The following is a 25928-nucleotide window of genomic DNA, read 5'->3' as shown; positions in this document are numbered from 1 at the left end:
TATGCTGTGAGGGTGAATGGGAGGTCTGTGTATGCCTTTTAAACAAGACTAGCACTGTGGAGCAGCACATATTCAGCATAGAGGCAAACTGATTTTTACAAAATTATGAGTCTATTCTTCCAGTGTGCCATAAGAAAACAGGCTTTGCATATGCTCCGATCAGTACTGCCGAAGCTAAAGTGTTCTTGCATTGGCTTGTTTATAATTATTGAGTTGTAACGAGGCGCGATTTTAAAAAAAAAATCACTTTTTTTGGTACTGTATTTGTTTTGGTTTTATCTGTTCGATTGGGTTTTTTTAAGTGTACGAGTGAAGCATGACAACTCTGTTGGAGTCAACCTGCACCTCCAACAGAACGATAGTGCGATATCGTGGGTTTCTAGGAGAAACTCTTACTACAGCTGTGTAAGAAGTCCTTTACAGCGGTTGAAAAAAGGCAGCCACTCTGAAGTTATGCATCCTTTTTTTTTTTCAGTCCAAAACCCAAAACAAGACAGAACAAACCTTTTGTTTTTCTCTTGGGAAAGTGTAAAAGTTAATAGTTGTATGAATGTAAAGACTACTAATCTGGTTGCTATTTTTGATGATGGTTCAGGCCTGAAGTTTTGGGTAGGTACAAAAAAGTCAGATTTTACAGTTTAGCTTGCCAAATTTTCATGGTTTAGGTACGAATGCTGTCTTTAAGCCGTTTTGTTTTGGTTTTAAATATACAGTCTTTTTACAATGAGCTATGAATGCTCTTGGCTGGGCCAAAGACTAAGATGTTTGCAATCAGCTAATTGCTAAGAAAAACATCTGTTCCAATGGCTCATATAATAAACTTTGTTGCACAGTTGCTGTGAACTCGTGTTCACTTGACAGCACTGAAAAAATAATGGCCTAAATGTAGCTCCACCTTTTTGGCTAGTTCTGTTATGGATTTTTCTTCAATGCAAAAGTGCTTGAAGACCATCTCTCTGTGGTGTTCTTCAGAACTATTCAACAGTGTCAAGCACTTGGTACATCTGGGATTTTTGTCTGGATTTCATTTTTGGTCTGTTATCCTAGAAACACTAAGGATTATGTGCAGTTTGCACGGAGCAATTTCTTGTTAAAAAGTTGCTTGTTGTATTTCTGTCTTTCTGTTAAACTGCAAAACACTAAGCAATTTTTTGTTGCTTTAAGAACAAAGGTTTTGATTTTTGAGGGGACCTCTTCCAGTTGTGTTTGCTCCCAGTTTTTTCTGTCTTGTATCGATTCCTTTTTCATTCTTCCTGGTCAATAAACAGTAATCGGGTAAAGAAATTATTTTGTAGCTGTGGAGGATACGATTACTGGGAAGGGTGAGCGGATGAGTTCCACTTTGCCCTCATACAGTGTGTAGTTTAACCAGTGAAAATGGTTTCCCAAGCTTGACTGCTTCTTGTGTGCTGGCTTTATATATTTTGGGGTGGGTAGTGGATTCCTTAGTTAGCTTCAGTAGTTACCTGAGCTTTTCTGCTAGAATGTTGTAACAGTGGGAACCTGTTAAAATAATTTAAATCAATAGGGATGCTCACAAAGTGTTTAATCTTACTAGCAACGATGATGATTGCTTTCCTGGTGAAGCCAGTGGGAGCTTTGCATCAATTTCAGCAGAAACAGGATCAGTCCCAAAATGGGAGTATGTCAACAGGCCATTAGTTTCTTTTGAGTGTGCAAGATGCTGGCTGGTAAACAATAGGTGCAAATATCCTTCCAAGATTTCCAGTAGGTTATAAGACTCATCTGCTTGTGTGGAGATGCTCTTCCGTGAACAAATCTGCTGGATTTCACATGGATGAATGCAGAATAAAAAAAGAACTTGCCCTTGGTGATGTTCTGCCTGTAATATACGCACTATCTGAATGTTCACTCAGTCATTTATTCTGATCTGTATTTTCTTGAAATACCTGACTGTGTCCTTGATTAATATCTTAAGTGGTGGTATCGTTCCTGATATATGAGAGACAATTTTTCAAGCCCTTCTTGGTTAGGGTTTGAAGCAACCAGGTGCTACCCTGACTCACTAGGAGTTGAAGGACCTTCACAGATAAGGTGTTGCTGTTAGTTTCAGTTTTGCTGTAGAGACAAGTGAATTACTCAGACATCTGACTTTGATTATTACCTGTTACCCACGTTTCCACATCTTCATGGCTGTGCTCTAGTGGATTTTGTTTCTCTGCAGCGTATCCTTGATGAGACTTCCTTTTACATTCATGTGAAAGTTGCTTGATTTTTCTTTCATTCATGAACACATCAGGGATGGATTTTCTTCCTTGGTTGCTCTGTTCTGAACTTGAGAGAGAGCCTGCAGACACCTCACATCAATTAAATCAACCTGCAAAATATGGCACCTCTTCAAGTGACTAACAAGGATGCAACAATTGGTGTCTGTTTATAATTTGGAAATGTGCGTGTGAAGTGGGGGGAGGATGCACAGCTTGATTTGTGACTCGGCCAAACTGTAAAATGCTTCTGTGTCCTGACACGACGTTCATCCCTGGATCCTCTGTATTTAAAACAATTTTGCTAGTCAATCATGAAATGCAATATATTTATTCTTGCATTCACTGCTTCTGAAGTACGCCCCGTTTGCACTTGTCTGCGCCAGGTAAGCCAAAGAGCTGAGCTAGCCACCTGACTATTACTCCTTTGCTGATTGTTCGTTCTTACAAGCAGTACTGTATGTAACTATGAAAACATGCCTCTGTGTGACGCCAGCGTGAGCCTAACAGGTGTGTCGTGGTGTATCTGGGCGGCCCAGGATCGATGCATAAGATACCTGTTGGCTTCCGTGAGCTGCGGATGGGCCTTGCATTGAGCTTGGTGAGGGTGCTGCTGGCCTGAGGGTCGCTCTCGTACCGTATGGCTTTTGTGTGTTTTGTATCTGACTGAAGAAATGTAACGAAGGGTGGGATTTCCAGAGTCTTAGTGAAGCAAGTGCTCAGGTCCTTTTGGGTTTCCATACGCTTTGGGTACCTGACGCCGTGAGCACCTTTCAAAATCCCAGCCCTCAGCTCTTCCGCTGTACTTGAAAACCATGTTCTCAGTTCGACGCTTTCAACTGTAAAAACCTGTTGCTCTGTTCTGATGGCGTGAATGTAAATTCCTGTGAGAATGTGTAGGAGCTTTGTGAGCGAGGACCTAAATGTGTCTACGATGATGTCATGTTGTGGTTGTGCTCCAGGAGAAAAGAACGTCTGCATCATCTTTGAGTATTTTAGTAAAGGTACATACTAGTGGAATGTTTACATACAGCCTACTGAAAAAAATAGGAGACAAAAAGAAAAGATAAAGTGAAAAGTGTAAACTCTTTAAGTGCAAGATTCTGCTAGTTTTTTCTTGGTTTGCAGATCACACTAGCCATTTTTTGAAGTTCCGTAAATGTGTATAACTTTTGCAAAGACCTGACAGAACTACCTGTTCACTTTCGATGTGCCCCGTGCTGAATTGTGCCTATTTCACTCTCTGCTGTTGTTATGCTGCTGATTCTGCTGTTCTGAACTGTTCACTGGATCATTCCATTTGCATGCAACACAAATGCAAGCTGAGCTGTCTGAGAGTAAAGCTGAAACACGTTTGTATAACTTGAATCAATGATTTTTTTTCTTTTCAACACCCTCTTGAAATGCTGTGTATAATTTTGATTTATTTCTCCTGCCCAGTTTTTTTCTGCTTTTTTTTTTTTTTTGGATGGTAATTTATTTTTGTTTGGATTATAGGCAGTATCTGTACATTTTGTTTCAAGGTGATATTGTGGACGTCTTTAAAAAAACAAATTGTTATTTTATATAATTTTATCATAAAGTTGCTCTAATAAATCATTCTTTTATCATGTGACAATGATTCTGGATTTTGTGTGTTAACTTTGGGGGGAGTATGCGTTTGGCAGACTAAATTTTCCGTATGCCTGTTCACACTTATGTTAAATACAGTGTAATGAAAGAATTGTCGGCAACTGAGGACTCGCAGGGCAGCTGGGGGTGTCCTGGTGACACCTATGGCTGGGGCAGATCCTTCTCCGGTAGCACAGGAGTCCCCTTTCCCCTGCCACCGTACTTGCAGATTGAAATCCCCAAGTCCCCATTACCTGAGGGTGGTCTTACTTCTGAGTACGGTATGGTGATACTTGATTTAATTTTTAGTACTGTTCTATTTCATTGCCATGATTAACAATGGTAGTTAAATCTAGCCTGGATATGATCATTCCCCAGCAGGTATGTGATTGTAGAAAAACATTGACTCACTCTTTTGCTCTCGCCTTATAGATAGATAGATAGATAGATATATTTCATATCTATCTATCTATCTATAAAAAAGTTTGTGTCTGAAATTCTTTTTTTTCTCTTCATTCCATCACTGTCCTCCTTCCCTCCTGCAGTTCTGTCTGACCTTTGCATCCTTCCAGGCACTTTTGAAATAACATTAATTTGTCCTTCCCCTGTGCACAGCCCTCAGGTGCCTGCAGCCTCCCCAGCCCTGCTCGGTGCCATGTGAGACTCTGCCTCCAAGTTCTCTGCGCTCTATAGGAAGTAGAACGTGTCATTGTTTGCCAGCAATAACTACAACACAAAGGTGGGGGTGGGGGGCGGGAGGGGGGAATATTAGTACCTAACCAGGATCAGTGGGACACTTCCCATCCGCTGGTGAGCTTTGCATTAGGTACTTGAACATGAGACCTTTTATGCTTAAAGTTTTAGGGAAGGATTTTGTGTTTTAAAAAAATAACTAGAAAAATAAAAAAGAAATTAAAAAAAATTCTTCTACTTGTCTTAAAAAGCTTTCTTAAGCTTAGCTTGTGTGTTCTGTGTCTGCAGAGAAGTCTGTGTTCTCTACAGCACAGGGCTGGGTTACGCACTAACTATATTGCCTCTCTGCAGGCTTCCCCGGCAGCACTGAATGGTGTTTGAGTCGGGAGCTATGCAGAGTGCCCTTTTGAAATCAATAGTGCATCCACTTCATTATTTTTTAACAGCCTGACTGAATAAACGTAAGAGGTTGTGGAACTGTGGCCAAAACTATTTGCAACGTAATGAAAGCTGCTATCTGGCAGGATTTAAAAATAAAGGATAGATGGTAAATGTAATGAACTCCTCTGTGCATCTTCCTGCTGAGCATTCAGCTGCAATCCTGCCTGGCTCTTCAGCATCCTCAGCTGCACTGGGAAATAGAGCCTGGCTTTCCACGTGCGTATAGAAGGGAGCGCCAGGAAGCGTTGCCTTGAGTAGGGTCTGCAGCATCCTTCCTTAGAGCAAAACTTTAAGTCATCATCTCACTTTCTGATGTTAAAGATCTACCAACAGACCCTCGTCTAGTGGGTCCTGCCCACGCGAGGGCGGGGGAGGACCATGCCTCTTTGGACAAGCACGTTTGTGGACTGTTCAAGAGCAAAGCCCTGCTCGTCTCAGCTTTTTCTGGTCAGATGGGGTTGGTGCGGGGCGGCGGTGGATGTTCAGCTGTGGGGTGTCCTGCTTTTCTTAGGAGGGGAACAACCATTCGGATTCATCCCTGCAGAGACCTGGAGCAGCTGTGCACCAGCGCACACCTGATGTGGTTATCTAGAAAAAGTGTTTAATTTTAATGGATTGGCTGCTTCGGTCTCTGAATGACTTGGGCTGAGCAAGGGAAGCCAAGGAAAATGAACATAAGAAAATAGTACTCACTAGGACTTTACCCTGCTTAAGCTTTTTTTCCTCCTTTGAACAGAAATTACTGAAAATACTGTACTTGACAAAAGAATTGGTGCCAGAAAAGGCTTGTTCAGCAGTAACGCTGCTGCCTCTGTCAACCTCCTCCAGCTCACAGGAAGGAAAAAAAAAATACAAACCTGAAATGTGGCATCCGCCTTGCACCTGGGGCCACTTTGTAGGCAAGGAAATATCGGGAGGCATGAGTGAAATTCGGTTTCAGCCAGAGGACCTGTGGCTTTAGCATAGCAGTAACCCTAGATGGCTCTTTTGGGTCTCAGAGGTCGCTCTTGTGAGTGGTATGTTTCTCCCAGAGAATGGATCTCTCTCCTAGCCGCTGGCAGCTGGGCAGGCTTGAAGGGGGTGGATTATAACACAGCCTGTAACACCTTCACCACAGGCAAGGCAGCCTCTGTGTGAGCAAGAAAAATGTTCTGTATCTTCAGGAGGACCCGAGGACAGCAGTTGCATCGGGCCAGTGGTTTCCTGGGTTGCCAGTGCTTTGCAAATCGAAGAGGAGTGTAGTTTTTGTAATACAAAGCCAGATGTATTCAAGACAGACAGTGCATACTGAAGCTTTTCCTAATACTTGTAGGCCATCTTTCCTAGGTGTGACTGAAGGGTGAGTGCCACACAAGAGGAGTGACAAGACTGAGACAGCAAATGACTCTCTGCAATCACTTGAACTATGCAAATCACTGATCTTTTCTTCCCAATTGAAGTATTTTTCCAGGCAAAATAAAGCTGACAAGTGTTTAATTTTCAATTGAACAAAATTATTCCAAATAAGTGTTAAATATTTCAAGTTAAAGGCTTCAAGTCCGTGGTTAAATATTTTAGTAAATTTATTGAATATCAAAAAGTGGAAATTGTGTAAATCTTTAAAAATATATCCAAACAAAAGAATCAGTTTTATTTAGACTTTGAAATTTTCTCTAGGCTTGTCAGCTGAATCACTTCCCAATTCTTGATGTGACATGGCTTTTGTTTTTTCCCTGGCTCGTTTGAGTATACAATCTTTTGACACAAAGTGTAAACAGAGCATTTTTCTTTTCAAGTGTAAGGACCCTGGCTGTTCCTGCCTCCCACCCTTGTGTCAGCTGTTGGTGTTCGGAGCCCAGCCACCTAGTCCTCATTAAACGGGAAGTGTAGTTCTGTAGTAATCTCTGCAGTGGTGGCGACATTTTTGTCTATTATTAGTTCTTGGAGATGAGAATGTGTTAAACTGGCAGTTTCTTCTTCACAAACTTCCCACACAGGCGTTAAAAGACCTTTCACTGTATCTTTTCATGCACCCTTTTAACAAACTGGAGTCCAAGCATGCTTTTTAGGGGGAGTACGTTATCTGCAGAGTGGCATCCAACTGTGCAGTGAGAGATGTGTTTACTCTGTGTGTGGGATGGTGGCAAGTCAACCAGAGCAACTGGTAGAAGGAGCCTTGTCTGAGAGACGAGGAAGAGGAGGAATGAAAAAGATTTCATGTTTACCCTGAAACTTGTCAGTCCTTTCCTTTCCTCCATTCAATTGCATGAGTTGATCAAATAAACTATATTCTCCCCACAAACCCACTTCCATCCTTAAACCCTCAAAGCTACAACACTGCTAGTAAGATCAGAAATGCCTAATTGATGGGCTGGTATGTGAGATCAGATAAGCAGAAGAAAATCAGGATTTTGCAAGCTGGAGAGGAGGAGGACGATGAGATTAGTCAGTGCTGTAAGTGTTTAGAGAGCTGCCAAGGAGGAGAGGAAACATGGGTCTTTTTCTGGAAGGTGCTCTTCCCCCTGATACAACCCAGCCTCTCCCAGTATGAACTAAACTGGTGATAGTGAAGCAGCGAATAAGTTCTGAACTTCATACAAATGTGCTGCTGCTTGTGTGGTATGATCCTGAATGCACTGAAGTCAGCGGGAACTTTCGTGATTTATGTCGGCATAGCTCGTGCCAGGGCTTCAGTCCTGCACATAACAGAGCAAGGCGGCTCGTTGCTCAGCTTGCTGACATGCACGGTACACAGGCTGACTTGAACTCGTGAGGTGCTTGGCTGAAGTATTTAGTTTAGTTGCTCAGCCTCTGAAGCCAGTGGAGGGACGGGGACACCTCCCACAGGCGATTTGGACCTTTAGCGTGGTGGCTTGCTGGAGCTGCCTCTTTTCCCTGACAGCAGATGAAACCTTGGTCAAGCAGGATCCTGCCTTCAGCTTTCTGGTAACCTGAGTCTGAAGGGATGGAGGTGGCCTTCGCCTTGGTTTTAAGCCCTGTTTTAATAGAGATTTGGGATGGCCTCAGTGACTGGTGATCTGTGCACAGCAGTAAATTCAGGAGAGAGCTGGCTGGTCAAACAGGCTTCCTCTCTGCTCCACCATCTTCTTTTCTCTCACTTTTGGTTTTTGTTGAGTTACTGCTTGTGTTTTGGTCCTAGGGGAAGCATACGGTTCACGACACCTTCAGCTTCCCAGAGAAAGGCCTCTTTCTGCTGTACCTGACCTATCCTGTGGCTCCTCTTAGCTTTTCCATCTTCAGCAGCTTTACTATGAGGAATGATAAAGCCTCATGATCCTTGTTAGTCCACAGTTGCATGTTTGTTGTTTCCCCCCTACAGCAGCCTTCCTCAGGTACTGAGCTAGGGCACTGCAGCCTTCAGTTCAGTAGGATCGAGGGATCGCCTGGAGAATAACAGCAGCATTGCCGTATTGAGTTGGGTCGACTGAGGTGCAGCATTGGATTTTTACAGAAGATACCATTTCTTAGAAGTTGCCTCAAACTCAACATTGCATGTAACCTTCTTCCTCAACAATGTCACGCCAAATCCCAAATACCATTTGTTTAAGACGAAAGCTGTATTATTTCAAAGGGGCTAGTTTGTCCAAGGATGATTGGGCAGGAGAGTGCTCACAAGAGGAACTAGGTAGAGGGGCAGTTTTGGAGGGCTTGTTCCTCGGTTTAAAATGAAGCTTCTGGTAGGTTAAGAATGAAGCAGTGAGGATACTGCCATGTCTGGGATGCAAACTGCACCAAAGCTGAGCAGTCCTTTCAACCAGTGTCTTCTAGAGCTGACCTAGGCTCTGATCTTACACCGCTGAAGGCAGTGGGAACTTAGGCTTCAACAGAGTTTGAGCCAGGTCAGGCACTGTAGAAAGTTGTGCCAAACAGGTGGAGATCAGGACCTGCAGTCTAAGAACTGGGTAGTAACAACTAGATGGTAACCTGGGACTCTGTCAGTGCATGTTGTGACACTCAGTGTTTAAGAGGAAGTAATCTGCAGCAGGAGGAGTTATAAGACAGAAGAACCTGAAACTTATCTGCTGGTGAAAATCATGTATGCTGCCTCTTGTAAGTAGGATTGGGAGTCACATCAGACTACAGCAGGACATCCACACAGGAGGAGGTCTTCCAGGGTGGTAAGTAATTTTCCATCATCTTCCGAGTGTTGGGGGGTGGTCATGGAGAGATGAATGCGCCTTGTTAATCTGAGGGACTTCAAACAGCTTCTGGGGAGGATTTTCTACAGTGAAAAGTCTCAGCCTTGTTTGAAATCCAAAATCTGAAACAGTTTGATGCTGATGGAGCAAAGAAGTCCAAAAAGTTATTTTGGGGGCAGGGAGAAAACAGCCTAATGTTATAAACTACAGTCTCCTGTGTGTACTCAGCAGATTGTGGTATTAGCTTGTGTTCCAGTCTGTGAAGCAACACTAAGTAGAGCTTGTATTTATTGCTCTTGGATGAACTTTAGTCATTGAAATTGGCAGCTAGTAAAGCTCTGAAAGCTTAGAGGGAGCCATAGTTAATTACTGAGCAGCTACAATATTATTAGTAAGAATTCTGGTTGAGTCTGTGATGTTTTCTTTCTTGAAAATTAAACTGCATATGTTAGTGCAGTTCTCATGACTTCTGCATAGCAGCTGGGAATCTAACCCATCACCAGTCAAAGATACCAAGGACTTTTTTTGAACCAAGCGGTAGATGACTCTATTATGGCACATATGAGATCTGTTCGGTTTTGTGTTTTAAGAGAAAAGCTGCTCTTTGAAGCCATTTTGTAACTTGCCAAAAAAGAGAACCGAAACAAGTTGCTTCTCACAAGTTCCGTCCTTCTGAAGCCATCACATGGCTGGAAGTGCACCGACGCGCTGCAGTTTCTTACCGAGACACTGCTTGGGTTGCCAGATGTATTGTGGTGAGCACTTTAGCTTTGGGGACCAAGGAGCAAGATGACACTTCTCAGGCTCTGGTTGTGTGATGAGAACCACCCGGGGCAGCCTGGGGACCCGTTTGTTACCAGATAGCCCAGCTGGTTGCGACAGCTGCCGCTGGAGCAACGAGCTGTGGACTGTGACCTGCAACCTCGCTGGGCTTTCCTCGCCCAGGCTGAAGGGCCGTTGCTGTTGTTTTTCAGCTGCCTTTCTCATCCTCCTTTAAAACCCCTTTGCCTCAGTTTTCTGCCAAAATCCTTAGCCCCTTGTCCCTTGCTCCCTCCTCGTTTTGTTCCCACTAAGTTTTCTGGGTTGGTATTTGACCACTTTCTCTCAAGGTTGGGGAACCTTGCTCTGCACGGGTCGCTTGCTCTGCACGGTGTGTCATATCTCCTCTCTCTGCTTGTGCTGTAAGCTGTTTTGGATAAGATGCCACATTTTTGTTCTGTGCTTAAAGCATGAACTTAGGTTTCAGGGGCATGGGAGTCTGACATTCACCAGGGAACGGGCAACTGTCTTGCGCTGCTGGCAGCAGCTCAGTTTGTCCTGGACTGGGAGAATGGGTGATTACCTGCCAGCATTTATAACTATTTCTAGTGTATAAAATCCATCTGGATCTGGGGGCAGCAAAAGGAAGGGCCAGTGAAAAGTGTGAGTAAAACTGCCTTGGAAAGTAGGCATTGCTGTGCTGATACAGCTGATAACAACAACAAGCAGACCCTGAAATGGAAACTTAGCTTTCATCTCTGCAGCTCTAGCATGCTTTTAAGCACCACTGTTCATACCTTTTCTTCCCTCTCCACCCTTCTCATTCTCCATTCTCAGTTCTTTTACCTTGAGTCCTCTCTTTTCACATCCCTCTCCCCATTCCCCAAGTCACTGTTTCACAGCCACCTCCCTTGTCTCCCAAGACATCCTCCAACTCTTTGGTTCAGCCCCACTGGTTCTTGTGAGCTGGGTCCCACAAGAAGCCTTTGGGGCTATGTCTGTGCTGTGTCCAACTCCTGCCTCTTCCATATGGTCACAGCATCCGTACAGAAAGGCAGAGTGGGCAGGAGCTGGATGCAGCACGGACATGTGTGGCCATGCTGCCTTACTGGTGTGGGAGAGAAGACACCATGAGCCCAGACACCATAAGCCCACCCAGTTCAGATGACAATAGCTGTGACTGTGTGGCAACACAGATGGAACAAGGCTGGCAGGATCCTTCCTACTTAAAACTTGTTTGAGTGTGGCCACCCACAGAGGAACTGCATATCTGATACCGTCACCACATGTTCGTCCTCCACGCTACACACACCCAGTGGCTCAGGGATACGAAGTGGTAGTTTGGGGACTGGACATGTGGTGATATCATCTGGTAACACTTTCTGAAATCTACCATAACCCAGGATGTGCTGCTTGCTTCTAAGCATGAAAAATGACAGCTGACTCCTATGGGGTAAATTCACCTCTGCCAATGCAGGGATGATTCATGACCCGTTGGGCATGTGTGAAGTTTCTGATTTGACCTTTGGAGAAGGCAAAATAAGAAAATGGCCAACTACCCGTGCTCTACCATCTGCTTGGAGTTTTGGCATATTTTGATGTTTGCTCTTGTGGTTGCCTCTCCTGGTGGTAGCACAAGATTGGAGCAATATTGTCTGGGGAGGATAAGAAGTTAACGTATTTTCTAGGGTCATGGTTGCAACGGGAGAAGAGGAGTTTATAGTTCAGCCTGGTCCCTGTCCGCTTGACAGAGTCCCTTCTGGAAGAGACACTCGCGTTGAAGACAGTTCACAAGCACAGGAAGAGAGCAGGAGCCTAATAGAGTCACACACAGGATGACATTGATGCTGTACACTGTCACCCACGGCTTCTGCACTTAATTATTGCTTGTTGGCAAATGTGTTATCTTGCAACAGGACAAAAATGGGTGTTGAAGGGTAACTAGAAGAGGCAGCGATGTAGTTGTTTACACATTAATTACTGCAGTGAGTTTTGTGTGTAGGCAGCACCAGGGAAAAACTGCAGGGACCTGTCTCTCCCTCTCACTTTGGAATCTGTTAATGTCACTCAAGACCCATAGTACAGGGAGGATATTGCCCAGATCCGTACTTAAATCCCAGAGCACTACATAAAGCAACGGCAGTAACCTGCATTTCTAGTCTGTAACTGGCTTTATATAAATGTTGCCATAAAGCTTTATTTTTCCCCTTCCATACATTTCTGTTTTTCAGATTGTGAAAAAAGCATTAAAAACATCCTTGATGTTTAATGAGTCCTCCAACATGAAATTAAGCGTGAACAATCAAAAAGACGTCAAAACGGTAATTATTGGGATACACTACATTTGCTTACAAGAGCTGAGGTTACACTGACATTTCTGAAAAGAAATAACAGATTAAGAAGAATGATTTTATTGCCTGTTTCAGAAATGCATGTAGGTTTTGATTCTATTTGTAAACAAGTGACTGACAAAACCCTCATCGATTTATCCAGTAGGCTGATCAAACCTTGCCAAGAGGGAGTTATGTGGAGCCTAATCCTGCAGCCCTGGCTCAGGACAGTAAACCTTGCTTGTACAAATAGCCCCACTTCCACCATTAGCACAGCATTTATTTATTTATTCAGCATGCCTAGAGCACCTGGACTTCACAGTGTACAGCATGGTGACAGCCATGATGTGACTTCAAATAGATCTCTTACCTTACGTCTTCTAAAATCTGTGCGATGTTTGAGTCTTGCCAATGTGTTCATGGGATGAAAAGTGGAACTGTTAAAAGTTGGTGGGGTTTTTTGCCCTCAATGAGAGGGAGAACAAGCCAGAGGACAAAAATTTTAGTAGATAGTCAGTTTAAAAACATTTTTCTCATTCAAATCACTGCCTGAAATTGATGCCAGCACTGTAGATCTTGAGAAAAGAAGAGAAAATGAAAAGTAAGAAACTTCATCCGTATAGAAACCGAAATAGATACTTTCAGAGGCAATTGGTTTCTGTGCAATTTTCATATGTACTGTTTCAGGAGCCCACATGTATAGCTACAGCCTCACGACCTCTCCCAGACTCAGTTCTCCTGCCTGGAGGTTCAAAAACTCACCTCTGAAGTGCACATTGCCTATCAGAGCATGGTGGAAGGTCGCAGTTTCCAAGAATTGCCATCAGGAGCCAGACATTATAATCGTTGGGGGGAAATGGATCTGCACTGGTGGCTGTCTTTTCCTCCTCAGTATAGGGCAACATATAGAGCCTGGGCTATACGTTTCAGCATGTAAGCGGCTGGACTCCAGATCTGGATACACCAGGTGGCCCGGCTACTTTTTTTTTCCATTTACATTCAGGAAAAAAAAAGATGTACAGAAAAAGGGAAATGAAGCTGACTCATCACACGAGAATGACAAGGAAATACTATTCACTCGCCACACAGATAAATGAGATCTGTGTAGTTTAACTTAAGTGAAATTTAAGTTAGAAGACAAAATCAGAACATGTTCAGAAACCACAAAATGTCCTTCTGCTTCTGACATTTTCAGACCTGTTTTTTTCTTCCTTGACTTCATGAACTTCCTCTTTATGGTAGTGCTGGGCTTGAGCCGACAGCTAACCTTGCGTTATGCATTTCCTTGTTTTGATTTTGGCAGAAATTTTGTTGAACACCCATTTGCCTTGCACTAAAATAAAGCTAATCAACATCAAAGTAATCATAAGGTTTGGGAAAAAAAAGGCTTTTGATATGTTGGCACAGAAAAAATGAAGCCAAAACTAAAATCATGGTCTTCACATGAACTAAACCCTGTGTATCTTGTGGTCCTCCTTTCCAGTGGTGTATCTAAGAACAGTCTGCCAGTAGCTGAAAGCAGAACTGCTATTCAAAGGTTGTGATTTACGGACCTGCAACAGGTAGACATCTGTTAGCTGGTGTATCAGTGACTTTGTGATCGCTTAAATGTCCTATTTGGATTCTCTTCTAGTTTCAAATCTTAGGGGCAATTTTTATACTTGGTCTTGTTGTCCTGATGGCTGTTTACTTCATGAGAGTGAACAGCATAGTTCATCCTAATGGAGAAGAAGCAGTTGTCAGCATTTATGGAGAGTTGGAGGAGGAAGAAGAACTCTACGGAGATCTGCCAGGAACCACAGTAATTGAGGAGGGCACCAACAGATCCAATGACTCCTGCAGGTAAGCCAGGCCTGATGGCACATGGAGAAGCGATCACCAGGTGGAGAAATAGTTACAATGCTGACAATATCAGCATGGCTTTTGTTCTCTTCCCATTGTATCATAAGTGATAAAGTACGACTTATTTGGGAAGAGTGGGGGTGTTGTTTAGGCACTGGGTCTTTGGTAGTCACCCGTTACGAGGGACAGTCAGGGAAGTATCCACTACTGGTCCTGTGCTTGTATGTTTAGCACAGCTCTGGTCCTACTCCACCACCTCCAGCCACCCTCTCTTTGTGGCAGCGGTGGGAGGCAGCAGAACAACCAGTGGGCAAAGCAGCCTCTGCTGAGCTCACCTTCTTTCAGAGGCTGGAGGTGGCAGCAGATACTTGTCCTGGCAGAGGGTAGGGAGGGTACCAAAGCGACATCCAGCACCAGGGGGCTACTTTTCTCCTTGTCTTCAGGATGGTAAAATAAAAGCTCAGAACAGCTACTGAGAAGCCATTCTGCTGAATTTGAGAGGGCAATGTACAATATATGCTGGGCTATAAAAACGGATTAGAGAGTACTCCCAGCTTGTTTGTCCAGCTCAGCTTGTTTGCTTTTGAGGTTGATGTCCAAAATGGTCAGCTGTATGGCCTGACAGGTGCTTGGTTTCCTGCTTGAATCACAGTTGCTTTCTTCACAATATTACAATTGCCATTGCAGCTTTGAACTTGTGGAAAATGTTCCTTATGACTTAGCTTTTGAGATAAACAGCACTGCAGCCAAACCCTTGTACCAAGCCTGGATGAAACTCCTTGATACAGTCCAGGAAAAAATTCATGTGGCTTCTTACTATTGGTCTCTTACTGGGAAGGATATTAACGTCAATGATTCATCTTCCAAGCAGGTAGGAGAAAATCAATGACAAGTACATCTATGGTTGTATGTGTCATGCACATGTGGCAGATGGCAGATTGACTGTGTGGTCTGTCTCCCAGAGACATTGCTTGACTCTTCCTGCAAACCCAGAAAGGTTTTCCATCCTGGTCTGAAGCAGCACACCAACTTTCTTCCTCCAGTCAAGTTCAACTCCATCCGGGCTATGCCTGTGTCTCAAAATATTTCTACGCTGTGTTTTAAGAGTGACCAGAGGTCAGCCTCAAAACCACACTCGCTTACCTGGCAGATGGTCAACCTGTGGTAGGGGCAGCCAGTGCATGGCTGAAGAGCCTACAGGATCCCATACTAGTGAACGTGCCAGTTCCTACTGATTAGCTGGAAGAGTCAGGAAGCAAAGTCTGCTGGACTTTTGACTGCTTCAGCGGCTTCTTCTCCCCTGTGCACAGATGCAGCGTCTGTATTCACCCATTTTGCAGGTGTCCTTGAACCATGCCATTGGACAGCAGCTTAGGGCATTCATTCTCCTTTGCAGGGCTGTCCTCCTGGGCTCCCTGTGCTGCCAGGCTTCCTGTGAGGCCTCTCTGGCTCCACCACCGAAAGTAAACAACAGAGGCCACAGCACAGGCTCACCTTGTGACTGTCCACCATGTTCAATTGTCCCTTGGCTTTCTTTTGGCCTGTGGCAACAGGCAACCTCCCAGGAAAGCCTGAGCAGGGTTTGGAGGACTGTTCTGAAAAGCAGAAGGGACAAGGCCACCCTGTTTCAGCCAGGTACAAAGTATAGTCGTGTGTCAGGAATCGTGCTGTGTGCCGACAGACCAGGTGCTGGCCTGTTTATTACTGAGGCCAAGCCTCTACCTCCCTCCTGGCATGCCTTCCTCATTGTCCTCATGGTCCCTCTGGGACTGCTCTCCTTGTCTTCCTCCCCGGGTTGTTCCACTGTTTCAAGTCGGCTCATTCCCTCCACATGAGAAGTAAAAGTGGCAGATATAAGGCTGAGCCCTGTCTCTGCCAAAGGGGTGGATCGGTGTAGGAGAGTCTCTGTTACTTTCACCCTCAGAGAGAAATGACCTAGCGTCTCTGTTGAGCATGAGCATCTCAAAGCTGATCTTCATTGGGGCATTCACCTTTGAAGTCTGGGATGTTTATGGTCATACTTTTAAATGTTATATCTAATAGCATTAAATGACAGAAAATAATTTTTTTTTTCATACATTGGATGAGAATCTTTGTTCCCTTTTTTTCTGTACTGGAAACACTCCTGAAATACGTGAAATTTCTGACCTTCATTGTGTTGGGATTCTTCAAAGGAAGCATCCGTTAATAACACTCTACTTGCATAGATCTTACTACATGTTCTATGAAAAAATATAAAAAATAACAAACAATGTACCATGCAGGGTGAAGATATTCTGAAGAGGTTTGAGAGATTACTCGCAGAGAATGTCTCTGTGTATGTTGCAGCAAGTATGCCAACTTTGGCTACAAATTCAACTGACCTTGAGCTTTTAGAGGAAAAAGGTAATTACCTCACTTCAGTGATGCACTCACAACTTCAGTATTGCAAAAAGGCATCTGAGAGAAACTGGTCTCCAAGGCCTGTATTGGCGTGGTGTTTATATGAGTTCAGAGGACAAGCACTATGTGTTCACTAGTTCACGACTTCTGTGTATGTTGTCATGCCCTTAAGGATTTTTCTGAAAGTTCACATTTTGTGTATTTTTGCAAGTTACTGTGTTCACAGGCACGAGTGCTTGTGAATTTTGGTAGTTATTACTGGCTGCCATTATTAGACATCCAGACATGTTCTGACTGTCAGGGGAGCAGTATAGATTGTTATCTCCATGCTGTGTCTAAACTCTTTTTTACCCTCCCCATTCTTCTTCAGGGGCTCATGTAAAAAGGATTGATTTTGGACATTTGGCAGGAGGAGTGTTGCATAGCAAATTCTGGATTGTAGACATGAAACATATATATATTGGTAGTGCAAATATGGACTGGAGATCTTTATCTCAGGTAAGCTCTGCTGCTGCATATTCAAAAATCTGGGGGAAATTAATGTTCTAGAACATAATAGAGAAAAATCATAATTATGTAAATTATTGACCAAGTGGGAGAAACAGCAAAGAAACCCCTGGAGGTGGAGGTGGCTTTCTCTAGGGCTGTATCATAGCTTGCTCTCTTTGCAGGTGAAAGAGTGTGGTGTTGTGATATACAACTGCAGCTGCTTGGCCAAAGACCTCTGGAAAACGTTTAGTACTTACTGGGATCTTGGACATGCAAATGCTACCATCCCATTCCCTTGGCCTCTTAATTATTCTACCCACATTAACAAGTATTGGCCTCTGGAAGCAGAATTTAATGGAATCTTGACAAAGGCCTATTTTTCTGTAAGTATGTTTTAACATAACAAAGTAGACTGTAAACTGTGTTTAAGCATTGGCCAGAAAATATCTTCAGCAGTCCTCAGTTACTTGTGTTCCAGCTGGATAATAATTCAATCAACAGGTTTCTCTGGAACTACTCAAGGAATAAACATTGACCTAGCTTTGGCTGTCAGCTAGGATGGCAAGAACAGAGTGCAGGTCTCCTTTAATCACCTGTGGCCTCAATAAATATGAGTCTCTGACCCGTCAGGACAAGGAAGGCATGAGGAATGGTAGTGGTCTACCTCAAGTGCTTTGTGCTACTGTAATGAAAACTGAACAGATCTAAATATAAATGAATCACAGTCTGACAGAAAAAAAGGATGAAATCACTGACCTGTGTGTTTTCTTCTTTACAGGCTTCTCCTCCAGCATTTTGTCCAGAAGGTCGCACCCATGACCTCTTTGCTATAACCAGTATCATCAGTGAGGCACAGGAATTTGTCTATGTTTCTGTTATGGAATATTTCCCCACCAGCCGTTTCATGCATCCAGAAAGGTACAACTTCAATTCTGAGCAAATCAGTTGACCGCACTATCTAAAGGAAAAATATACTATTCCACCCCTTCTGCAATGAAAATATTCAGAGTGGGGAGAACTGAGGCTTTGTTCTGCGTTCACGGCCACCTCATGAACTGTGCAAATACCGATGCTATAGGAAGGATGGTATCCCATACTGCCTGTGCGTTTCGTTAGTGTTTTAAAGCAGCCTCCTGTGCTCTTCACACAGCAAGAAAACTGTGAAGTGCCAGACTAGGGACAGTCAGGTACAGCTCCTTTCAAAATACAACAGAGCAGCTTTATGAATAGAGAGAGGAATGGGAACAGAAGGAATATATCTGATATCAGACTTTTCAGAGAAAAATTTTCTCCCCTCTTCTGCTCCTCTTTCTCTCTTTCTGTTCTTTACTTCTGAAGGTTCTTGAACTTCTGGCTCTGCTGCCTGTTTGACATACTTGACCCATAGTTTAGAGGGTGATTCTTAACTGTCTTTGCTCATCTCTGCAGTGGTAGCTGAAACGGTCTCTAAAAGAAACTTCTGGGCCTTTATTTTACTTTTTTTAATAATTCCATCTAGGGATATTCAAGTTCTTGAAGCATGCTGGATGCATGCATGTCTTGGTTTGAAAGACAGGTGTCTGCGGAGGGAGGCAGGAGCCTCCCTTGAAATGGAAAGTGCAACCCCCTTCCCTCCAAATTATTATAATTTTGAAATTAACGGGCCTTCAGGCAAAGATATGGGGAATAGGAATGACAGTTCTTTACTTATATTTATATATATATATATATATATATATAACACAAGGCAGGGAAAAACAAACAGCCCACTGGTTTACACTGACAGAGTCAGAAATACAACCTGACACCCTGTTAGGGTGGCAGTAGCAGTCCGATAAGATGCTGGCTGCAGTCCTCCTGAAGCGATGGATGTAGTTCTGTGGAAGCAGCAATCAGGTAAAAGAGTCTGGTCTTCCTCCGAAGGTCCAGTGGTAGGTAGGTAGCTCTTGTCCTCTGGAACTCCAGTGGGGGGAAAAACTCCTCTGGGAATCCAGTGGAAGAAGGCTGCTAGGGTGTTCGAAATCTCAGTTTTTATTTGGCATGGTCTGCTTGGCTCCTTCCCCCCGGGTGGAGCATCTCACAATGGGATAGGGAGTCGTGAGGCAGTTCCTTGATGGGCCATTGACAGGAGATAGTCCAGGAGCAGTTATCGATGGGTCAGGCGATAAGGCATTGTTGTGCCCATTAACAGAAGATAGTCCAGAGGGGGGAGGCAGGGAGCAGCGCCCCACCTGGTCTCAACAGCTCCTGAAGATGGTAATAGAATACTTTTTTTTTCCTTTTGGCACATTTTACACTGTAACCTAGGACAATGCAGCAACAGCTCTCAAAGAGAAGGTGGTAGTGGTGGTCTGGAGCGATCAAATTATGTGTGGTGGACCGCTGCAACGGGCCCAGGGTCACAGCAGAATTATGCTGACTCTGCACATCAACTCAAATCTGAGTAACACAGGAAGTTAGTCAGTCATGGGACAACCAATAAGACTCCAAATGAATTTAGACATGCTTGAATTAGGATGTTTACATGCAACCAAGTGCTATGAGTATTACCTGCTTGTAAAATTTCGGGGTTTTCCAATTGTCTAAATAATCTGTCTGAGAAAGAAGTTCAAGGGAAATAATCATGTAAACATGGCTTGTAAAGTATACGGTGAGCTCTAGGTTGCCATTTAGCCAGAATTATACCATGCATCATGTCCAGTGGCACGTCTCTGTAAAGCCTCTGCTGTTCAGCTGGGCATGAGTGTGTTAGCAGGAAAAGTGTAGGATAATAGATAGACACAGATAATTCCACTGTCCTTGAAACAAAATCTCAAAGACTACCTTCCACTTGGAGGATATTTTTCATAAATCAAACAGCTTAGAGGATTTTCGGTTTCTGTGTCGTACAGTTGAATCTCTGGGTTTCACATCTCCTGATGTTAGCTAAGAATAGGTTCATAGAAAGTCTCTTTTCCCCCTTAAGAACGGGTGTGTTCATACTCCTCATTCTTCATCTGAAGCCTTAATCCACCATTTGTGACATCTAGGGCCTGATCAGATGCAAACAAGAGTTTGAAAGGCCTAGGGAAAGATGCGCAGGGCCTTGGGCTATCTCCACAGCAACCAGCTGTAGTGCAATGAATTGAGGCTGATTAGTTCAGGTTAGGTTCCTCCAGCAGCTGAGGCAGAGGAAACAAAGCTGCTGTCTTAATGCCTGAGTGTTAATCAACTAGAAACTGATATGTTTAAAAACCGGAAAATGTTCAAAAATAGTATTTCTAAATAGTAATGTTTTTCCGAGTGTTTTTGGTATCTACAAGTCAGCCTGAGCCTGAAACACATGGCCGGTCTTTTGATTACGATAGGATGATGTGAGAGGGAGGATTAGAGAATTCAGGCCTTTGTACGTAAGACCAAAAGGAATAAGTTAGGCAAATTAATTCATCATTGCTCATGGGACTGTGAGTGAGTGCCAGACCTCCCCCTGTACCAGACCTCCAATCTGTACTGAAGATGTTTGCCTTCCTCCATGCAGCACTTGTTAAGATCTACAGAACAAAAATGCTACATGGGCATTTGGCGTTACTAGTCCTGGGATGTACGTTGTCCAGCCTTTTGTATTGCCTAGTTGGGTGAAGGATGTTAAAAATCTCCCCCTGGGCTACTGCCAACACAAGTGTCAGGAAAACGGACAGCCCAGTGCTCAGGAAAGCACAGCTGTGTGTGTGTTACCTCGGGGGCACACGGCATAATAAAGAGGGCAAGAAGGGATGGGGAGGGACAGAGCCCATCCATGCTGGCTGATGGCACAGGACCACTGCAGACACTAGAAACAGTCTCCAGGATCCTGAAATGGCCATATTCTATAAAACAGCTCTTGGGCTTTCCTCTGGGCTCTGCACTGTCCTTTTTACTTCATGCTGTATGAGCTGCTTTACATTGGAATTGATATTGTTATTTTTACTTTCCTAAGGAAATAAGCATGATGGCACCATGCTCTGTGTGTGTATCTGTTTACATGCACTTTACTGAGCTTTAAACTTTTTGACCAGTTTCAATCCAATTTGGCAGAGACTGGAGGTCTCAAAACACACTGTGAAAAGAACTGGCTGGGTAGAAGGCAGGAATCTTATTTATACCTTCAGTGAAGGCACAAGTGTTCCTCTTCCTAGACATCAGAGAACCCATCTGTGCACAGCATCTCATGTATTCTCAGTTTATTGTCACAGCTTGCTACTGAACTCTTTCAAAAATACCCCTTTTTCGTACCCCTATTATCACCTACTTTTCTGTAGATACTGGCCAGCCATTGACAACGCTCTGAGACGTGCAGCTTTCAACTACAGAGTACAAATCCGGCTTCTGGTCAGCTGCTGGACCCACTCCGACCCAGCCATGCTCTACTATCTGAGGTCCCTGCGTGCTCTCAACAACCCACAAGCCCACATCAGTGTTGACGTGGTACGATAAGAAACCTGATTTTGGAAAGACAGCTTGAGGATATGGGCCTCACACCAGTTATTGAGTCTAAGCTGCCAGTTGCATGTGCAAGTGCCAGGTTTTAGAGAAGCCATTGTCCATTGTTGCAGTGACTGTTTCAGGTCCTAGAGAAAGTAAGGCCCAAGAGATAATCTTTGAGGAAGCAGCTATTGCAAGCTACGAGTGATATCAAGGGATGCGCCTAGCTGCACCAGTTGTGACATTACCCAGGCAGTCGCTTTTGCTGAGCACCATGGCACTAACAGTTTATATGACAAATTAATGCTCTCCTTATAGACCTTTTCCTGTATGGAATATCTTAAATGGGTCTAATTGCTATCAATTTTTTTACAATTGAGAGCTCTGCTGACTGTCTATACAAATGGATCTATTTTTGAACACTAAATATTACACACAGGCCATAGGCACTAGACTGGAATGTATGAAGTAGAGTGGGGATGGTGTGGAAGTTCCCAAAATGATGTGGTTACCATGACAGAGAGATGTCACAGAAGTAAAGAGAAATGGTTTTAACAAAAAAAAATAAAAGTAGATTTTAGTAAGAGTTAACAGAAAAAGTTAGGCATTATTGTTGCCTGCATTACCCCTTGTGTCTGTGATCAGCCCATTCTAGCACAAAATAAGAGCAGCAATCAGTGGAAAATGCTGATCTATTAAACAGCTGCCTAAAACTGCATTTAATTGTCTGCCCTGTAATGATAATAGCTGTGCCACTAATGGAACATTGTGAAGCAAACATTATCCTTATCTGATCTTAATTGCTTATCCAATTTTGTGTATAGGGGAAGTACTATTTGTTAGTTTTCTTGGATAAGAGTAAAATCTCTTTTATGGTACATTTAATAACAGTGTGTGGAGTATTCTCTTCTTTCTGTGCTATTTTATTCTTTGAAAATATAGAAAATCTGCATTGTCCAATTAGTCAGTCGGTTCCTCACTCAATATTATTTCTATTTATGTTTTTAATTTCTCTCCCTCCAGAAACTCTTCATTGTTCCAGTTCTGAATCACACAAATATTCCTCATGGGAGAGTGAATCACAACAAATATATGGTCACTGATAAAGTAGCCTATATTGGTATGTACTCCATTATTCCAAACACTTACAGTACCTTCAGATCTATAGGACTGAGGCTGAGATAGGATGGGCTGCAATGTCAAAAAAGACCTCATTTTGTCATGTAAAGCAGATAAACATATCAAAGTATATGGCTCCGTCAGAATGTTTACCCTGAATAAAGAAGTGAGATGTGAAAGGGGAGCCAATAATGTAGGTCAAGTTCAGTAAAAGATTATTTCATACGATTATGAACCATTAAGAACAGAGCATGACAAGTCTGAGTGCACAGTCTGTGACAAGCACAGTAGGAATTTCACAGACTGTGCTCAGAATGATGCAGTGATAGCTGATGCTCTAGTATATAACGTTATCGTGCTTTAATAAAAAGAAATTGCTGGGAGGAATCAATTCCACGCACTGTTTGTTGAACAGAACTCTAGGAAAGGAAATGAGAAAACCTTAATGTTCAGTTCCTGAAAATCAGGATGGTGTTTGTTTTTCACTCTTATTAGGATCCCTCGAAAAAAAGGGAATGTGAAAGGGCTCTGTCATTTCAGTCAGCTCATCCTCCAAGCAATGCAAACCAGCAAACAGCCCGATCTTCCAACGGGCTGAGGACTTGCAGCTCCAATTGCCTTTAATGGAAGGTCTTTCTTACTGAGTTGTCTTTTGAAGATAGATATGCAGATAATTTGTTTTCATGCCTAAGCACCTTCTGGAATTGACAGTAGATTTTTCTGGCTAAGGCGAACATCATCAGAAGTGCTAAGTGATAAAGTGTGTGTTTTTTATGGTGTTTGGTTTTCTGAATTGTGGTAGCTTTGGAGAGAGACCTAGACAATGTCTACAGCTGGGTGCCCAGCTTTGTCTGCTTTAAAAGCAGTTGTTGCATGCTGAGCTCAGAACAGCTCCTGAGGATTTACTGAACAAGGGTTCAGTTTCTTCACTTGTTTCCCCATAACAAGCAAAGAGAATTAAGTCTATTAAGGATTTTTTTTTCTTTAAATACAGAAACTCATATCAAACACTAGCTTTTACCCATCTTAATACCCAAATGTGGCACCCTATTCCCATATTTATAATTAGTAGATTAGTGCATCTCTGCCACAGGCTGTAAGGAATCAGCAGGTTACGAATCTTCAGGGCTGCAGTTAATACTGAATTTCTGAAACCCGAGGTCTGGAATAAGAAGGAAGTGACCTGATTTTTGCTGCTCTGTTGGTCCTAATGAGATTTGCAGTTGTACAGCAAATCAGCAGAGCCAGGCAATGTGGACTTAACAAGTATGGAGATCAAACAGAACTCTGGGAAATGGATGTTTTCTGATTAGCTACTTTTCCATTGCATAGGGACTTCCAATTGGTCGGAAGATTACTTCATTAATACAGCTGGCGTGGGACTAATTATCAAACAGAATTTGACCAACCTGCAAAGAAGGCAACAGCCTCTCCAGGAACAATTAAAAAACCTTTTTGAGCGAGACTGGCAATCCAAATATGCAGTGAATCTGGAAGATGTACAAGGACAGAAAGACTGTAACTGGAGAGGCAGACTCTGAAGTGAATTGAAATACACATTAAAATAGAAAAAAGGAGCTTTCTTCTTTATGTCCTTATCAGAGAAATCGCTTCCTCGTGGTGTCCACATTCTTTGATGATGCAAGAACTTCTCATAGTTGACTCTACCTGCAAAACCATTAGTCAGTGTGTGACGTTTCCTTTTTTGTGTGATTACCTCATCCCAGAGTTAATGAAATGCATACAGTGTTATATGACGAGCTGTCTGATACTGTAGCAAACATGGAAGATACAACCAGATCTTAATATATCAGAGATGCAGATCGTTATTGCTGTGCTATTTTATCTTAGGAAGCTATATATTTCAAACAATGTTCCATTAACAGTGTTTGCTTACATGTATTTAAGCATATTTTTAATAAATTCCCAGCCACTTTAAGATTTGAACGATGTCAGTAATAACCTACAATACTGAGGGCAGATTTTTTTAAGGCATGTAGGGATTAGAGGCACAGGGAAATACCTGTATTTAAATATTGAGGCTAGTCACCAGTTAAATTCCTGGGATTTAGATTTTGAGTCCAGCTTCCAGCTCAGCTGCCCTGGACCCCTGAGTGTCTGGGGATGTTTGGATGTCTGTGTGTTGGCCTCATGCAGCAAATAGGATGGGAGGAGTAGGGCAAAGCTGCTGCATGAGTGTTGGTGTAGCAAAGGCATCCCACCTGCACTGTGGGCAGTGCTTGGAGAGCCTCCTCGTTCATTTAGGGCTGTCCCTGACCAGCTTTGTGTCTCGGGGCTACCTTTCCTTCTGAAATCACACGGGGACCATAAACCTGAGCTACCTGGTGCCTTATGTCCATATCCACCACTGCATGGTGTCTCTGCCCTGGGTGACTCTCAGAAGGGACAGGAAAGCAGGACATGTGCTCCAGCTGTGGAGTGGTGCAAATGACACTGGGCTGGGAGTCCGTGAACCTTGCCAGGGCTGTGCACCTTTGTCTGACACTGGAAGTGTAATCGCCAAATGAACTTTTTCCTTTGGGACTGATGTACAGCAGAGGTGAGAGAGACCATGGCTCCACAGAAGGGTCGGGCAAACCCCCTGTCCTGGCACTCCATCTCTGAGCTGTCCAAGTGCAGCAGACCTCTCCTGTCCTGAATGCGTGTGGCACCTCGTGGTTTCACTCCTGTCCTGGCAGGGCCCTCATTCAGTTGCATTTTGGCTCTGAGCCCATCTCTCTTGCTGCAGACACAGCACTTGGTAGCAGGAGTAGAGACTTCCCCATCATGGTGCAACCTCCTCATCCTCTAGACGAAGCGTTTTGGTGCTTTTTGAATCTCTGCCCTGTGCTGAAAATGGCAAAGGGACCTGCTGTGATCGTCTGTGTGTGGACTGATCTATGCCCATACAAATAAGGCCTCTTCCCCATGAGGTCTTTTGGCGACGATGCCAACTAAATTTCCATTTTTTGGTTTCCAGGCTGCCCCTTAGCTGTGTCTTTCAGACACTTCCAAGATTCTTCGGATTGTTTTATCCATCATTACAAACCAATGCTTGTTGTTATTAAGGCAGATTTTTAAGACATGTAGTTACATTTACAGATAACACCAAAATTTTGAGTATTCACATATGTGCAAACATATTGAGGAAGATGCAGGAGCTTTTAATGCTCTCCTCCCCTATTTCCTTTCTAGAGGGTGCTTAATATTTTGAGATTTCCATTCACTAATTAAAATTTCTGGCCAAGTAGAACCTCTCCAGCTGGTTTTCATTAGCTCCGTTTCACAAGTTTATTACCTTGTGCCAACAGATATATCCAACCACGTGCTGTATTAATACTTGCATGTGCTAAAGACATTGGACAGATTTTTCCCAGTGCCATGAGCACATGTGAATGCTGGGTCAGTTTGAAAATCTTTTTGAGAAGTTTCATCTCTAACCAATATTAATGTTTTCTAAAGAGGCGTGTGCTCCTCTA

General features: G+C 43.3%; 1 protein-coding gene across 1 annotated transcript; it reads left to right on the top strand.

Annotated features, from left to right (window-relative positions):
- Window positions 1–1563: 1563 nt before the first annotated feature.
- Window positions 1564–24290, top strand: PLD4 (phospholipase D family member 4). Its single transcript, XM_086462968.1, has 13 exons — window positions 1564–1642; window positions 2765–2826; window positions 9029–9088; window positions 12100–12189; window positions 13832–14040; window positions 14728–14911; window positions 16305–16425; window positions 16793–16920; window positions 17094–17294; window positions 17690–17829; window positions 21168–21333; window positions 22354–22450; window positions 23782–24290. Exons 1-13 carry the CDS (start codon window positions 1564–1566, stop codon window positions 23988–23990), a joined length of 1746 nt encoding a protein of 581 aa, XP_086319094.1. The 3' UTR covers window positions 23991–24290.
- Window positions 24291–25928: the final 1638 nt, after the last annotated feature.

The sequence above is a fragment of the Leptosomus discolor genome, chromosome 3 (assembly GCF_034619465.1).
Source record: "Leptosomus discolor isolate bLepDis1 chromosome 3, bLepDis1.hap2, whole genome shotgun sequence".
Taxonomy (NCBI): domain Eukaryota; kingdom Metazoa; phylum Chordata; class Aves; order Leptosomiformes; family Leptosomidae; genus Leptosomus; species Leptosomus discolor.
Note: the sequence above shows the minus strand (reverse complement) of the source record. Positions and strands in the feature narration are given on the sequence as shown.

Bases quoted from the DNA above. Each gene is read 5' to 3' on its own strand.
- PLD4 (XM_086462968.1), top strand. From the start codon at position 1,564: ATGATGATTGCTTTCCTGGTGAAGCCAGTGGGAGCTTTGCATCAATTT. The intron at 1,643-2,764 runs GTATGTCAACAG...TGGGCGGCCCAG, and splicing joins GGATCAGTCCCAAAATGGGA to GATCGATGCATAAGATACCT. The intron at 14,912-16,304 runs GTAGGAGAAAAT...TGTACCATGCAG, and splicing joins ATGATTCATCTTCCAAGCAG to GGTGAAGATATTCTGAAGAG.